Raw genomic sequence first — 17,303 nt, forward strand, 5'->3', positions numbered from 1 at the left:
CGCCTCGTCCCCCAGGCCCGGAGCCCCCGCTGCCCGGTTGGTCTCCCAGGTGCGTGTCCAGCAGCCGGCCAAGCCGCAGGTAACGTGGCCCTTGGCAGGACGTCACTGCCGGCCTCGGCCCAGGTACCAGATAACCTCGGGACGCAGCTTTACTGGCCTTGGGTTCGACCACCGCACATGGGCGTGGCCGGGGGCTCACGGCTGCCTCCGCTGGGAGTTGTGGAGGCAGATTCCCCTGGAAAGCAGGGTCCCTGGGGCAGGCTGCGTGGGCGAGGCCAGGGACTGTGTTCGTGACGTTTGCGTGCAAAGACTGAGCCCCGCCCACACCTGGCGCCCTCACTTCCCACCGCGCCCCCACCAGGTCACCAAGCTCAGCAGAAGAGCCCGCTGGGTACCTGCTGGCCCCAGATCCTGACTCCAGGCACAGACACCCCGCGGCCAGGGTTGCCCCGGCTCAGCGGGGGTGTCCGTGCCACCACGAGAACAGATGTTTTGAGCCCTCCGTCCCCAGGGGGAGTGGGGGCGGGAGGCGGCCCTGGAGGCTCTGCGGAGGTCGGGGTAAGGTGAGACCCCTCCGATGCAGCCGGAGAGATGGTCCAGCAGGGAGTGTGCTTGCCTTGCACGCAGCTGACCCAGCTTCAGTCTCCGGCATCCCCTTCTCGGGCAGCGCCAGGAGCCATCCCTGAGCACAGAGCCGGGGGTAAGCCCCGGGCGAGCATCACCGGCTGCGCCTCTCTGCAGGATAAAGCCGTGACTCCGTTCTGGGGTGCGTTTCTTGCACCCATCTCTCTGAAGACCGGCAGCGGGCAAGAAGGCAGGAAACAGGTTCCGGTGGCCGTGGGGGGGGGGGGGTGCAGGGGAGGACAGGCTTCCTGCTTCTGTGACTTTGGGGAAGCGCCACGCACACCTGCACGGGCCTGTCATTGCTGTGTGGCCGAATGGCCATCGGCTCTGGTGCCACGGCTGACTGGTGACCGCCCCACATCCAGACACTCATGCCAACATCAGCCAGAGTGTGGTGAATTCAGCCATAGCCGGTGCCTCCCGCTAGGGTGACAATTGTCCCCTGGTAGGATGCAGCGGACCTGAGTCGGCCGGTCGGTCCCTGGGAGATCGTCTGTTATTTATGGGGTTTTGTGGGGAAGGACCCACACCTGGCCGTGCTCAGGGCTTCTTCCTGGCTCTGCACTCAGGGGTCACTCCTGACAGGGCGCAGGGGACCATATGCGGTGCCAGGGACTGAACCCAGGGCAGCCACATGCAAGCTCCCTCTAGATCCCATGTTATGTATCTATTTGGGGGTGGCATATCCAGTGGTACTTGCGGCCACCTTGTGGGCACGAGACATCTTATAGCCTAGTTCTCTCTCTGGAAGAACTTGTCAAGCTACTGAGAGTTTTCCATGGGGATGGGATAGCCTCGCAAACTCTCCGTGACTTATTCATATGCCAAAACCAGTACCAATGATGGGTCTCATTCCCCTGACCCTGAAAGAGCCTCCAATGCGGCACCACTGGAAAGGACGAGTAAAGAGAGGCTTCTAAAATCTCAGGGCTAGGACAAATGGAAACATTACTGAGACCGCTTGAGTAATTCAACGATCAATGGGATAATGATGATCATGATGATAATAATGATAATTTACCAAGTTGTTCCCAGCCTCCCCCTCCACCACCCAGCCTATCCCCTTAGGCACAAATACATTTACTTCATATTGTTTGTTATAATGCAAAAAGCAATGAAATTATCCCCAAACTTAGATCAAGGAAAGCCAATCCGTGATCATTGTTGTATCTCACAGTGGCGTCATTGAAGTCATTGTCTGAGGATTTACTGGGCTGGTTGGTGCGGGTTGAACTTCCTGGTTATTGTTTCCACTCACTGTGCATGGTGGGTGACCCACAAAACTTTCCCTTCTGGGGCTGGAGCCATAGCACGACGGGGAGGGTGTTTGCCTTGCATGCGGCCGACCCGGGTTTGATTCCCAGCATCCCATATGATCCCCTGAGCACCGCCAGGAGTAATTCCTGAGTGCAGAGCCAGGAGTAACTCCTGAGCATCATTATGTCCCTATGCTGCATAATCCCACTAGGCTGATAGTACTATGAACTTCAGAGTGTGGGTCCGCCCAGGAGCTGTGAACCTGGAACAATTTGGTGGCGTGGCAGTTTGGTGAGGTTTGGCGGTGGAACTGGGCTGTTTCTGTCTGGGAGTGTGTCGGGCATGGCTTCGAGTTGCTGGGCCTCAGGTAGAAAAGGAAAACTGCGTTAGCAGAGATGGAGTCATGAAATTTGCTTATAAGTGAATGGACATGGAGAGTATCATGCTAAGTGAGATGAGTCAGAAAGAGAGGGGCAGACACAGAAGGACTGCACTCATTTGTGGAATATAAAATAACATGATATGATGGCTGCCAAGATGTGATCCCGGGGGCCGCACGTGTGTGCGGCCTCTCCGCAGCTGCATGAGCGTGACTCCAGACGCCAGCTAAATTTTTCAGCATGGGCAGCTCCTCGCAGAATGTCTCCAGACTGAGAACTAAGCCCTGACCCCATGCGCACCTAGGAGGGGAAAGGTATTTCTCTCTCGCCTCTTCCTTGCCAGGGATGAAGGGCGTGGTGACCATCATATTATGACGACCACAGATGGGGTTTACAAGCTTGCAATGATCCAATATCTGGAAGAAATCTCCCTGGACTTAGTTGCTAAAGTACAGAAATCCAAAACCTCATATCTCTTCACAACAGGTCTGACTCTAGTGGGGTACTCCTAACAATAATAGTGAGGTTTGTGTTGAAATATTGAATGTAACCATAGTAAATAGAAAGTAAAGTGAAATTTATTTATCAGTTACGTGGCGGGGGGGCGGGGGGAGGGATGGGAGATATGCTGTTTTGTTTTGTTTTGTTTTGTTTTGTTTTGTTTTTTTGGTGGTGGGATATGGGCACTGGTGAAGGGATGGTTGTTTCAGCATTGTATAACTGAGACTTAAGCCTGAAAGCATTGTAATTTTCCACATGGTGATTCAATAAAATAAAATTCTTTAAAAAAAAATAACATGATATGAGACTGACACCCAAGGACAGTAGACACAAGGGCCAGGAAGATTGCCCCATAGTTGGAAGCCTGCCTCATGAGCTGGGGGAGAAGGCAGCTGGGATAGAGAAGGGATCACTATGTCAGTGATGGTTGGAGGGATTGCTCAGCATGGGAGATGTGTGCCGAAAGTAGATAAAGGACCAAACGTAATAACCTCTCAGTATCTGTATTGCAAACCATAATACCCCAAAGTAGAGAGAGAGTGGGGGGGAAACTGCCTGCCATAGAGGCAGGGGAGGGTGGGATGGGGGGGGGAGGGATACTGGGGACACTGGTGGTGGAGAATGTGCACCGGTGGAGGGAGGGTGTTCAATCATTGTATGAGTGAAACTCAAACATGAAAGCTTTGTAACTATAGCTCATGGTGATTCAGTTAAAAAAAAAAAGGTGGGGGTGAAGCTCCCCACCCCCATTCCGAAGAGGCCCCCTGAGTTCACAGCCGGGTGGGCTCCCTGGGAGGATTTGGAGGCATCATGTTTTTTTGAAGACTAGTGTGCTTGCTGGGCTGGAGCGATAGCACAGCGGTCGGCGTCTGCCTTGCACACGGCTGACCCGGGTTTGATTCCTCCATCCCTCTCGGAGAGCCCGGCAAGCTACCGAGAGTATCCCGCCCACATGGCAGAGCCTGGCAAGCTCCCTTCAGCGTATTCGATATGCCAAAAACAGTAACAAAGTCTCACAATGGAGACGTTACTGGTGCCCACTTGAGCAAATCGATGAACAAGGGGACAACGGTGCTACAGTGCTCCAGTGTGCTGGGCTGTCTCTCCAGACAGGTGCCTTTTTTTTTTTTTGCAGTTCCCAAAGAACTTTAATCTTGGTTTAAAAAAAAAAATAGGGGCTGGAGCAATAGCACAGTGGGTAGGGCGTTTGCCTTGCACACGGCCAACCCGGGCTCGATTCCCAGCATCCCATATGGTCCCCTGAGCACTGCCAGGGGTAATTCCTGAGTGCAGAGCCAGGAGTAACCCCTGTGCATCGCCGGGTGTGACCCAAAAAGAAAATAAAAGAAAAGAATTTTTTTTCCTATCTCATGTTGTCTCCAGGGCTCTTCCATAATTTTCTTGCCCTTAAGCTCAGGATCTGTTTCTCAATCTGAGAGGCGACCCCTGGGGTGCAGGGCTGACCTCAAGCAGGGCCCCCTATACTCATGCACTGGCCCCCTCCCGTCCACCCTCAGCCTGCACCTGTTCAGCAGGGCCTACAGGGGGCGACATTCTGCTCTGGCGGAGGTTCGGGGGACTCAATCCCCAAGGTGGTGGCATTGCCCTGCCCGGGACCAGGGGCCCTGCAAAGAGCCGCCCATCCGCTCTCTGTCGGGAGGCATCAGGCGTGCAGCTGTGGGGCTGCCCCGGCCCGGCGCCCGTCCAGTGCTCGTCTCCAGGACAACCCCGGAAGCCACAGTGCCTACTGCGGCCGCCCGGCCAGATGCCGAGCGCTCATGTGGTCTAATTAGCCGCTGCCCCGGCCCCCTGCCCTCCCCGCCCCAGCACCCCTGCCCCACGCGCCCCCCTGCGCCCACCACCCTGTCAGCCTCTCTCCAAAACACTCCCCTGACCCTCCCCTCGGTGAATAATCCATGAGCGCCCGCATGCCCGCGCTGACCCCGGCACCAGGCCCAGGAGGGAGATACAGAGACAAAATCCCTGCCCCCCTCCCCCCCACCTGAGACACACACACACACACACACACATACACACACACACACACACACACACACACACGCGCACGCGCACGCGCACACACACACAGTGGCCAGGCAGTGAGATAAAGGCCGCTACTGCCAGCGGAAGTGACCAGGACGGGGTCACATCACCTAGCGCCCGCCCGCTGCCCCCGCCCGTGCGAATCTTGGCAGGTCCCCAGGCTGCGGTGGCTTGAGGGGACAGGGCGGCAGGCCCCTACCCCCTCTCCCCGATGATGACACCCATCGGGGGGAACTGTCACCAGCCCTGTGTGCGGGGTCACTCCTGGAGAGCGTCCCTTGGTCTCCATTTTACAGATGATGAAACTGAGGCCCCGTGTCAGGTGTTTTGGCTGCCCCCTGCCCCTCAGCTCCTTGCCTCCACCCAGTTTCTTCGCAGCAGAAGCTCCCGTGTCCCGGCCCCCTCCCGGCACTGGGGCTGGCTCCCTCCCGAGGTCTGAGGTCCATCTCCTCCCTTCGCCCAGAGCAGGGGTGCCTGTGTGCCCACCTCCGTGGACTGACTCCGCCCCTTCAGTTCTGTCTCCGAGACCTTTAGCCTTCTAATGCATGGACCGCCTGTTCCTCCACCTCCCGTGGCTTCTCCCTCTGGCTGGTGACGTGTCTCCCAGAGGGCTCCGGGGCCCGTCTGTCCCCCCCCCCACCGCCCCCGCACACACCCACCCCCTGTAGCTGTTCCCCAGCTGCCTCCTCTGGAAACGGGAGCCCTCAGCTGCCATCATCGTGGCACCTGGGAGCAAGCCCCCGCGGGGTCACACCCCCAGGGATCAGGTCTCCAAGACGGGCCACCTGGGGCGTGGCCAGGCCTGCGCGGTGCCGTCCCAGCCCAGCGTCCCCCTTGGCTTCCCACGACCACCAGCAGTAGAGCCCAGGACATCCAGCTCAGCTCAGTTCCTGCCCCGGGCCCCGCCCCTCCCTCCCCGGGGACGGTACCCGCGTTCCCCGGCTCTTCCGGCCCAGGGCCCCGGCTCCACGGGTGAGACGTGGCAGCGGGAGCCCAGACACTCTGGACACCCCCCAGGCCTCCGCCGCCGAGACAGGCTCTGCCTGGTGAAAATGCCTCCGCACCGACGGGAAGGTGCTGTGGGTGGCCCGGACACCAGGACCCAGACAGGCGCCGCCTCCGGCCCAGGCTCTGTCCGTTTGTATATCCCTCTGTCCGCCCGTGGGTCCATACCCCCCATCTGTCCGTCCATCCGTCCATCCATCCATCCACCCGTTCGTCCATCCAGGACCTCTGTGCTCCCACAGGCCGGTGCCCCCGTGAGCTGTGAGTGAGTGGGAGGAAGGTGGGAGCCCCCGAGCGGGGCGGGGGGCCTCGGGGTGTGGGGGAGCTCAGCCGGCGGGAGCTGGTTTTAATCTGCGCCCCCCGCTCTGCCCACCCCGCTGCTCCGCATCTGCGTGTCTGGGAGCAAATCTGGAGCCCGTATGCATGAGGCCCGCCTCGCTGCCTCTCCCGCTCCCGCGCGCCCCCCGGCTCCCCTGCGCCGCGGCGCTAATCAGGGCTTCCTGACTTCTCCCCGCTCGGCGCGGTTAATGCCGGGCGGAGGGACCGCGGGCCCACGCGCCTGTGATTTGAATGTCTTTACTGTAATCTAGCGGGCGCGGGCAGGGGCTCCCGTCGATACCCCAGCGGCGGCCAGAATGGGCAAATACTGTCAGCCCGGCAGCCCCCCCAGCCCTGCGGAACCAGCGGGGAGCCCCCGCCGGGCACCCACAATCCCCCAGACTTCAGCCACCCAGACGGGGGCCCGGCTCCGCCGGGGGCACATTGATTCTTTGTTTAGGGCTCGTCGCCCTGACGGCGCGGGGGGGCGCGTCTCTCCGCAGGCCTGGGCCCTGGCAGGATCCTGCTGCATCTCTTCCTGGGGGGGCTGCCTGCCAGGTGGTGTCCACTGGGGCCTGGGGCTACTCCTGTTCTGTTTGTTCGTTTGTTTGGGGGCCACACCAGGGGTTACCCCTGGCTCTGCTCTCAGGAATGACTCCTGGCGCTGCTCAGATGCCAGGGCTCGAAACCTGGTCAGCCGCGCGCAGGGCAAGCGCCCTCCTCTCTCTGCCGCAGCTCCCGCCCCGCCCCTGGCGTCTCAGTGCCGCCTGGGCCCTGCGGCTCGGGGAGCCAGGGCCACCCCTGGCACTGCGGGGACCGTGGGGATCCGGGGTCTGAGTGCAGATCGGGTGTAGACAGGGCCTGCACCCTGACGCCCACACCAGCTCCCAGGGGGATGGGTGTGCAGGAGTGCCTCCTGCTCCCCAGAGACCCACAGCCTCAGGGAGGAGCCCCGGGCACCATGGGGAGAGTTGGGGCTGGGGGAGGGGCACCAGAGAGCGGACTCTACCACCTGGAGAGAGTCCCCACCACAAGCCCACCACAGGGGGAGGTGGGGGGGGTGGGTAGGCACCGTGGTCACATGCTCTGCCCAGCCCCATTCTGCATTTCCTTTTTTTTTTTCTTTCTTGGGTCACACCCAGCGATGCACAGGGGTTACTCCTGGATCTGCACTCAGAAATCACTTCTGGCGGTGCTCGGGACCATATGGGATGCTGGGAATCGAACCCGGATCAGCCACGTGCAAGGCAACTGGTCTATGGCTCCAGCCCCCATTCTGCATTTCTGAACCAACATCCCAAGCTTCGCCCTGGGGGCCAGGCTTGGGGCTACCCCTAAAGAGTGTAGTGACGGGTCCTGCAGGCATTTTCTTAAATTCCTAGTCACTGGAGAAGCCCCTGAGGGTTCCCCAGCGTGCGCGCGCGCACACACACACACACACACACACACACACGTGCACGCATATACACATATACGCACATGGACACACACATGCACACACGCACGTGCACACACATGCACACACGTATGCACATGCATGCTCATGTGCACACACATGCACGCGCACACACACACAACACCCCGCATGCACCAGGAAGGGGCTGCGGGGGAGCAGCCGGCGGGGAAGAGTGAAGCAGACGAGAAGACCGTCCCGGGGAAGGTCCAGCACGGATGGAAAAGTGAAGCAGAAGGTGGGGAGGGACGGGGCACGTGATGGGGGCTTGGGGACAGGAAGGCGACACAGAGGGCCTCAGGGTGGCTCGGGAAGGGTCTGTGGGCCCCATGTCAGTGCCAGCAGACGCGGCTGCTGCCCGAGGGAGCACAGTGCTGGCAGAGGCGGAAACTGGTTTTCGTCGGAGGCTGAGCGTCATGTGTCCGTGATCCCAGCTCTGGAGCCGGACAGAGGCGACCAGAGGCAGCGCCGGCCAGAGAGCAGGAGCTGCCCGGGAGGGCCCGGAGAGGGGGAGGGACGCGGGTCCAGGGCAAGGGGCTGGAGAGCTTGAGGAGGGTCCCTGGGAAACGGGGGTGGGGCACCCAGAGGAAAGGGGCGTGGGAGACGGAAGCCCCCGAGTCAGGTGCAGCCCTGATGGCACGGTTAGGGGGCAGCTGGGGCCAGGGTGAGCGTTGGGGAGTTGAGATGGCGGCCGTGCGTTGGGGGGGGCTCTTGGGAGCTTGAGGAAGCATCGGATTTGGTGCTTGCTTCCCCGGGGCCTGTCGGCATGTGTGGGAGGGGCCTGAGCTCAGAGGGAGAATCAGTTGTCCCGTGTTGTTGCAGGGTCAAGAGGAAAACCTCAGGCCACAGGAATGGGATTCTGGGTGGGCACTGGGGCCGGTCACTCGTTAATCTCAACAGTTCAGTGCAGGAGGGAACAGCCCTGAAATGTCTTGACAAAACTGCCTTTTTCCTGAGCATTGAGGATATGTGTGTGTGTGTGTGTGTGTGTGCGTATGCGAGCGCGCGCGCGCACAGGCGCACGCATGCTACCACATGCACCCCCCGCCTCTCCCTCACAGACAATGTCAAGTTTGCATTATTTTCTTCTTGCTCGGGCCGCCAGGAAGCTCGGTGCTGGTCTGGTAACAGGCTCTTAGGAAGTGCGAAGGCTCTGCCGCGTGTGTCCCAGATAAATACCTGGTGCACGTTTATGCATCTTCCAGTCCTGCTCTGTTGTTGTTGTTGTTGTTGTTGTTATTCCTAAGCTGCCGCCGTGTCTTTATAAACCAGGTGAGCTGTAGCTGTCCAAACATAATGGTGCACCTCACCTCGATTTCCTTTCCGGGTTATCCCCGTGAGCCTGTTCTGCCAGCGTCTGCCCAGTCGCTGAGCTAACATTGGCTAGGTGTAAGAGGAGGAACTCTGGGAATCTGCAGCAGCAGACAGTAAATTTAGCACTCAGGTAACTCATTAAAACAGGATAAAAGTGGAGCTTCAAACGTCTCTGCTCGCCGCGCGGCCTGCGGAGGGAGGGGCCCTTCCTCCAGCTCGGGATAGGAGAGTGGGATCTCTCGGCGTGGAGAACACACCACTGAAATTAAAGGCCTGTCTGCCCGATGTGTGTGCCACAGGCCTTCAAAGAAGGATGGAGGTGTTGACGGCCAGAAGGGACTTTTTTTTTTTTTTAAAGCTTGGGGTGTCATTTTCTTGACTGCATGTTCCCAAAATGCAGTTTGGGAACAGCCAACTTCCTCCTCTGAGCACGGTGTGGGTCCCAGCCGGCCCGGCTCACCGTCCACCCTCCCTGGCTTCCTGGCCGAGTGGTGCGGGTTCTCGTGAATGTGGTTGGTCAAGATCGGGCCAGAACCCGTTTGCAGACTCTTCCTGCACTGGCGCCTTTGGCAGAAGCGACGAGGGTCGGGGGGAGCCCAGAGGGTTTTACCCCGAGCATGAAGAGCTAAGGAATGCCCCCCTCCCCTCTGCCCCCCTTCCCGCTTCCGCCCCTGCCCCCAGGGGCTCTGTCACCCTGGGGAGGACGCCCGCTGCAGGGATTGCGTGGACACCTGTCGCCCCCTCCAGGGCAGAGGCACAGGGTGCAGCTGGGCCTGCCCCTCCCCTACCCGCCGGTCTGTCTCCCCCACCAGGAGGAGCCCATCACCTTCTGCGAGGAGGCCTTCGTGTCCCACTACCGCTCGGGGGCCATGCGACAGTTCCTGCAGAGCGCCACACAGCTGCAGCTCTTCAAGCAGGTGAGCCCCTCCCCGTGGGAGCCCCCAGCCCTGTGTCCACTCTCGGCCCTGGCTTTGCGGGCCTGGCCGGAGGAGATGGGGCCCTCCCAGCCCCTCTGCACGTCTGCGATGTGTGTGTGTGTGTGTGTGTGTGTGTGCACGTAGGCAAATGTGTGAGCACGTCTGTGTTTGTATTAGCGAGTGTGTGCGTGCCTGTTTGCCTGTGTGCACTTGTGCGTCTTTGCACGCCTGTGCTTATCTATGTGTGCATGTTTGCACACCTGTGCGTGTGCACTGTGTATGTGCGCATGTCTGCGTATCTCACATATGCATGTTTGCTTGCATGTGTGTGTGTGTGTTTGCATAGACATCTGTGTGTTTGTGTGCATGCTCACATGTTTGTGCATGTTTGTATGCTCTCGCGCATGCATTTTGCATGTGTGCCTTGGAGCACACAGCTGGAAGCTGCCTGTGGACACTTGCTCCCTGAACCAGAAGGTGCTTTAGTCTGCCTCTAAGGGGTCCAGCTGGGTGGGTGCGCGCGTGCACACACACACACACACACACACACACACACACACTCTGTCACACAGTCACACTCGTGTTCTTTCTTTCCACAGTTTATTGATGGCCGATTAGACCTTCTCAATTCCGGCGAGGGCTTCAGTGACGTCTTTGAGGAGGAGATCAACATGGGCGAGTACGCGGGTGAGGAGACCTGTGTCCAGTCGGCTCCGGTGCCTGGGCTCGGGGAGGGGCACCAAGGGACGGCAGCGACTCTGCCCCTCATGCCCCTGAAGACTGACTTCAGCCTTGGCCGTGGAGTGTGCGGGGACTGGTTTTGTGAAGAGGGGCATGTCCCCTCCGGCTCGCTAGTCCTGGGCCCCTGGGAGCCCCCTGTGGGCGCGGGCGAACAGAGGCACCTGGGTAGGCACATCGGCCACATGCAGCAGCAGGATGTGTGGGGGGGCATTGGGTGGGGAGGCCTGGCCGAAACTGGGGTGCTGGCTCCTTGCTGGGGGGAGACCCGGGCCGTCCCGGCCGTTTCCCTGTGGCTGGCCCCCGGGCCCTCCTGAGGAGGCAGAGTTGGAGAGAAAGGTCCGTGCACCCCCGACACAGACCCCGGCTCGGCCGCCGTGTCCTGAGAAGGTGGAAGTCACGGCACAGCCTCTGCTGACCTTTGGGACTGAGGGCGGGGACGGAGGGGTGAGGACACGCAGACAGTACACACACAGACGCACAGACACACACACACACACGCAGACATGCACCGCACACCTGCCCCTCCTCCCCGCCGTGCGCCCCGAGGGGGACCCGAGCCACCCCGTCCTGCGCCCCGGCCTGGCTTCCTCCCAGCTCCGCGCCTGCAGTCTGGGCTGGCGAAGTCAAAACTCAGCGCGGGGGCTGGAGAGGGGCACAGCGGGGACGGCGCCGGACGCGTGCACGGCCCATCCCTGTCCGGTCTCAGAGCACAGGGACAGGAGGAAGCCCTGAGCACCACTGGGGGTGTGCCCCCCCAAAACAAAACCGACTAAGAGCGAACGAGCCGTCGTGGGGGGCCGGGGACAAGCGCTGCCTGTGTCAGCAGATCCCGCCCAGCCACGGAGCCTCTGGGACAGCAGGCGAGACCCTAACGTGGGCTGGGCCCTGCGGCCACGGCTCCCGGCTGCCCCGAGCCCTGCAGTGAGGGGGCCCCGGGGCCTGTGCTGTGGCCTGCCCCGGGGTTCCTGACCCCTCTGAGAAGGAGGCCCTGGGAGGTTGGGGGACCCCGAAGGCTGTGCAGAGGCGGGAGAAGCTCTAAGGTCCTGAGGTCCGGGGCAGAGGTGTGGGGATGAGGAGTGGGCAGGAGTGTGAGGAGGGGGGTGGGCAGGGGTGTGAGAATGGGGGTAGGCAGGGGTGTAGGGTGGGGATGGGAAGTGGGCAGGGACATAGGGATGGGGTGGACAGGGGTGTGAGGAAGGGGGTAGGCAGGGGTGTGGGGATGAGGGTAGACAGGGGTGTGGGGTGGGGATGGGAGGTAGGCAGGGACGTGGGGATGGGCTGGGCAGGGGTGTGGGAATGAGGGTAGACAGAGGTGTGGAGTGGGGATGGGAGATGGACAGGGACATGGGGATGGGGGTGGGCAGGGGTGTGGGGAGGGGGGTGGGCAGGGGTGTGGGGAGGGGGCTGGGCAGGGACGTGGAGATGGGGTGGGCAGGGGTGTGGGGAGGGAGTGGGCAGGGGTGTGGGGATGAGGGTAGACAGAGGTGTGAGGTGGGGATGGGAGGTGGGCAGGGGTGTGGGGATGAGGGTAGACAGAGGTGTGAGGTGGGGATGGGAGGTGGGCAGGGACGTGGGGATGGGGTGGGCAGGGGTGTGGGGCAGGGGTGGGCAGGGGTGTGGGGGTAAGCAGGGGTGTGGGGAAGGAGGTGAGCAGGGGTGTGGGGAAGGGGTGGGCAGGGGTTTGGAGATGGGGTGGGGAGGGGGGTGGGGAAAGGGGTGGGCAGGGGTGTGGGGAGGGGTGTGGGGAGGGGGTGGGCAGGGGTGTGGGGAGGGGGTGGGCAGGAGCTCTCCCTGGCGCTCGAACCTATGGCTGCTGTGGCTCGGGCTGCGCTCCATGGCCGGGGAGGCCTTGAGTCAGGGCCGGGACCCCTGGGAGGCTGCCTGGGGGGCTGTGCGGGTGCCCCCCAGGCCCGGCCCTTCCTTCACGACGGCTCCTGTCTCCACAGGCAGCGACAAGCTGTACCACCAGTGGCTCTCCACTGTCCGGGTAAGTGCTCTGCCCTGCGGGGCCGCCTGGGCCTCCCCTTGGCCTCTGGCCGCCCTTGCTCCCCGCCCCCCACCCGCCCCCACGCCCCCGCCCGGCCGGCTGGAGTTAGGCCAGAGCGTTGCAGCCGCCCCGCGGAGCCAGGCCCCTCCGCCGCCAGGTGCAGGTGGCAGGAGGGACCATGCAGAGCCCCGGGCGCCAGCGGGTCCCTCGCCGGAACACCCACCCGGGGGTGCTGACAGCGTGTCACTCCCTGGCGGAGCCGGCCGGGGTGTGTCTGTGGGGTCAGGAAGGGCCGCCCCCTCCCCACTCCCTCACGCCGCAGAGGCCCCTGGCAAGGTGGGGAAACGCTTGAGCCCCTTGCCGAGGCTGGCAGTGGTCTCCGGCAAGGTGCCAGGTGCCGGGAGCCTTGGCATCACCGCGGGTCGGAAACTCCGGCTTCTGTTTCCCAGGGCTGTGTGGGGAGGGCTGCGGGGGGGAGCTCCCGTCCCGCCGGGGAGGCAGGCAGGTAAACAGGCCCCGCTGACGTGCCGTGACGCCTGTTCTCCCCCGCTCGCGGCCAGGCGCAGCTGCCAAGGCAGGCCCGTCGGCGGTGGCTACAGTTGGCCGAGCGTAAGCACTTCCCGAAGAAAGACGCCCTTTGTTCCCCCCCGGCCGGCCAGGCCGGCACTTGGCAAGTCCCAGACACGCAATAAGGACTTGTTGATTGATTGATAAAGGGCGTCTTAATACGCCAAAGGACCATTGAAATCGGATCCCCCGTAATTTTGGAAATCAGCATGGAATAAATGAGTGGGTAAAAGCGTTCGTGCTGTCCTACTAATGGAGCACTTTCTAGGTCAGTTCGAGACGTGCTTAACGGACGCTCAGAATTTCCACCGCCGTCGGTGCACAGGCACCGGGGTCCGAGGCCGTCTTCCTAATTGTGTTATTACGCCTCACCCTCGGACATGCCCACTGGGTCTCACTGGCAACGGCCTCCCAAACGGGCCCAGATCAGGCGCTGCGGTGTCTGGTACTAATGATGCTTTAGGGACAGCATGTAGCTCAGTGTTCAGAGCGTTTGTCTTGCACACATGAGGCTCCGGTTTTGGTTCCCAGCGACCTCCTCTCCAAAAAAAAAAAAGGGAAAAAAAGTACACCTGCCTTTAGTCTAGAGCTGGGTTGTTTTTCTCTTTGGGCCGGGCTGAGAGCTCAGCGGGCTGGCGTGTGCCCTGCGCACTGCCGGGTGTGGCCCCAAAACAAAAAGGTGCCACAGCACAGCCCAGCGGGGAGGCGCTTGCTTTGTACCCGGCTGGCCTCGGTTCTACCTCCAGCACCCCATCTGGTTCCCCTGCCCCCCACCCCCCGATCACCAACAGGAGTGCTCCCTGAGCACAGAGCCTGGGGTAAGCCCCAAGCACTGCCGGGTGCGGCCCAAAACAAAAGCCAAATAAACGCAGACCCCCTCATGCGTGGTCTCCCAGCCCTTGTTCGGAGAGGGCCGCTGTTGGCACGACTTTCACCCGTGGCCCCTCCACGCATCCTGGGGGCCCAGAGGGCGCCAGGAGGCCCCGCACGGAGCAGCTGCTCCACAGCGTAGCCAGGGGTCTACACCGTGAGGTAGCAACAGTCCTTGGACTGGGGAGCTGAGGATCACGGGTGTAGATACCTCCGCCAGCCCCTCAGGAGCCCACCCCACGTCCGGTCCTCCTGTCACTCAGCGCCTGCCGGCACTCGGAGCTCTCACTCTCCATGGCCTGCTCCCGCCTACCCCGGCACGTTCCCCTCCCCGCCCCCCCGCTGTGACCTCGGCCTCGTCCTCTGTAGACCTGAAGGCAGACCCCAGCCCCCCCGGGGTTCAGTGTCCCCAGCAGCTGCCCGGGGGTTCCCCCAAAGATCCCTCCATAGAATGTCGGGGGCAAAGGGGGGCTTGAAAAGTGAAGGGTGGTCCCCATACAGACTGCGACCCTCGACTTGGGGACAGGGACCCACTAGCCAAAGGGCAGTATGGCCACTGAGCCTCCTTCCCGGCCAGCCCTCGCCGCCCACGGGGTGCCCCTGAGCACCCCTCTGCTCCCCCAAAGGAGGCGAGTTGAGAGAGTGCAGTGAGGTCCCTACCACGCCTGACTCTCTGAAATGCCACAGGGAGTGACCCCCTCCCTCATTCGCTCCCCCCTCCAATAAAAAGTACTCCAGGGGCTGAAGTGATAGCACAGCGGGTAGGGCGTTTGCCTTGCACGCGGCCAACCCGGGTTCGAATCCCAGCATCCCATATGGTCCCCTGAGCACGGCCAAGGGTAATTCCTGAGTGCAGAGCCAGGAGTAACCCCTGTGCATCTCCAGGTGTGACCCAAAAAGCAAAAAAACAAAACAAACAAACAAAAAAAGTGCTCTGGATAAGCGAACATTCTGGCCGCCCCAAGCCCGCGTGTCTAAGATGCGGAGGCGTCTCTGCAGGGGTCTCTGGCGAACACGGACCCCTTGAAGGCAGCAGCTCCCATGCAGGGCAGCCCCCCCCCCAGGTGTAGCCCCGTGGCCGTCCACCCTCTCTCCGTGCTGAGGAGGGCAGCCCGCCAAGGTGATGCAAGGGCCAGTCCAGGGCTGCAGAGAGCACTAAGGGCTGAGCACAGGCTTTGTGGGAGGGCAGGGTTCACCCCCCGCCCACCTCAGCACCACCAGGAACCATCCTTGAGTAGCACAGAAGGGACCCTGGGGTGCCTGTGGGTCTGGCCTCCTCCCCAGACAGAGCAGTAGCGACCCAGAGGTGCCGAGCCAAGAGCAGAGGGAGCGGCTGACAGCGGTCTCTCCAGAACAGTCCACACCCAGGCCCCCGAGTCCATGTCCCCCATGTCCCCCCTTGGGGCCACCCGCAGACTCCGTGTCTGGGAAACTGACCTTGGTGTTACCTTGGGAACGAGCAGGTTTCTGGAGAAGCCGAGGACCACAACAGGGACGGGGATCTCCTCGAAGCTAGAGTGGAGGGACCAAACCAAGGACCGGACCCGAGTCCTGGGCCCCTCGCAGAGTCACCACTGGCCTGTCCCCCTTCCCTCCCCATGCCCAGTCCCCCCCGGCACGGCAGACTCTTGGTTGTGCCACCGCCGCCGCCGGAACGAACTGCCAAGCATCCGTCACCGTCTGGGGCCGCTTCCCTAATTAAATCCCACGCCCTCGACGCAACGCTGACCTTGCCTAGAGAGAAGAGGTCTCGGTGGGTGCCGGCCCTCTCCGTCCGCAGCCGGAACCGCTCATGGACATTTCTGTTACAGAAAGGGAGCGGGGCCATCCTGAACACGGTGAAGACGAAGGCCAACCCCGCCATGAAGACTGTCTATAAGTTTGTAAGTACCGACCCCGCTGGCACCCCGGCAGCCCCCGCCCCCCGGCTCTGCCCTGCCGGGGACCCCGAGATCTCCGGATCGGCTCCTGAGTGCCGAGCTGGTGCAGGGACCACCGAGCACCTTCCCGCAGCGCCCGGGGCCCCAGGGATGGTTATTTCATGAGGCTATTTCACGAGCAGGTCAGTGGCTCCCCCCCACCCCCCCCCGTTGGCAGCTGCGGGAAAGTGAGAGGCTATTGATTGGTTTTAGCTTCTGAAAAGTAGACTGGGTGGGGGGAGATGCTTTGTCTGCCTGCAGGACCCTGGGGGTGGTGCCTGGCACCGCCTGGACCCCCAAGCGAGGCCAGGACACCCCCCCTAAACTCTACATGAGGAGTTTCCCCTCAATGCCACGGGGAGTGACCCTCCCCCCATTCTCCCTCCCCCTCCAATGAAAAGTGCTCTGGACAAGCGAACATTCTGGCCGCCCCAGCCGGCGTGTCTAAGATGCAGAGACATCTCTGCAGGGGTCTCTAGCAAGCCGTTCCCACGCGGACCCCTTGAATGCAGCCGCACGCAGCAGCTCCTGTGCAGGGCGGCCCCCCGCCGCCCACCCCACAGGTGTGGCCCGGGTTCTCGGTCCTCTCTCCCCTCTCCCCCACCTGGGGGGAGATGCGTGGCTGTGAGAGCAGCCAAGATGCTGCCTGTCTCACAGCCCCCCCCCCCCGCCCACTTTGCCGTGACTTCTCTGGCCGCTGGCTTGACGCCGACGGGGGAGGGGCTTATTTCCACTTTCAGTTTTGTCGGGCCTTTCTGTGCTTCTGTTTTACTTCTTTTAACAAGGGCGGGTGGCCCCCAACAGAACCACTGGGGGCTAAAGCGGCAGAGAATGAACGCACCCGTGTCCCCTGAAATGAGATGGGGAGGGGCCGGAGCCATAGCACAGCGGGTAGGGTGTTTGCCTTGCACGCGGCCGACCCGGGTTTGATTCCCAGCATCCCATATGGTCCCCTGAGCACCGCCAGGGGTAATTCCTGAGTGCATGAACCAGGAGTGACCCCTGTGCAATGTGGGGTGTGACCCTCCCCCCCCAAAAAAAGAAATGAGATGGGGAAAGCCAGGGCCGGCAAGCGCTGAGGCCTCTGCCCGCACAAACGCCGGCGCCCAAGCCCTGACCCGGCCGAACGGGCCACAGCAAAGCTCCCTCGCTCCCAGCTGCTGTCGCCAGGCTGCCGCGATCAATAGTCACAGCGAGCAGAGGAAATGTTTCCGAAGGGGGGGAGAGAAATCCGCGCCGTCCCGGTGCAGGAAATCAAAATCTCCAAGGCCCCCTTAAGGGATTTTTTTTTTAATTTTGCCTCCTCCACCCCCTTTTAATGTTGTATTTGTTTTCCTCGCCATTATGTTTTCAACTCCACGACCCCGCTCTGTCCCTCCCGGTCCCCAGTCATCAGAGCAGGCGGAT

The 17,303-nt window shown here is 61.8% G+C and overlaps 1 protein-coding gene across 3 annotated transcripts in view; it reads left to right on the forward strand.

The window, feature by feature from the left end:
• Nucleotides 1-17,303, forward strand: part of DENND1A (DENN domain containing 1A) — a 549,524-nt gene that overhangs the window by 483,739 nt on the left and 48,482 nt on the right. For all 3 annotated transcript variants that reach the window (XM_055143062.1, XM_055143108.1, XM_055143161.1), the window contains 4 exons: nucleotides 9,708-9,812; nucleotides 10,412-10,499; nucleotides 12,500-12,540; nucleotides 15,789-15,860. In XM_055143062.1, the coding sequence (XP_054999037.1) occupies nucleotides 9,708-9,812; nucleotides 10,412-10,499; nucleotides 12,500-12,540; nucleotides 15,789-15,860 (306 nt within the window). The remainder of the gene's footprint in view (nucleotides 1-9,707; nucleotides 9,813-10,411; nucleotides 10,500-12,499; nucleotides 12,541-15,788; nucleotides 15,861-17,303) is intronic.

The sequence above is a fragment of the Sorex araneus genome, chromosome 1, assembly GCF_027595985.1.
Source record: "Sorex araneus isolate mSorAra2 chromosome 1, mSorAra2.pri, whole genome shotgun sequence".
Taxonomy (NCBI): Eukaryota; Metazoa; Chordata; class Mammalia; order Eulipotyphla; family Soricidae; genus Sorex; species Sorex araneus.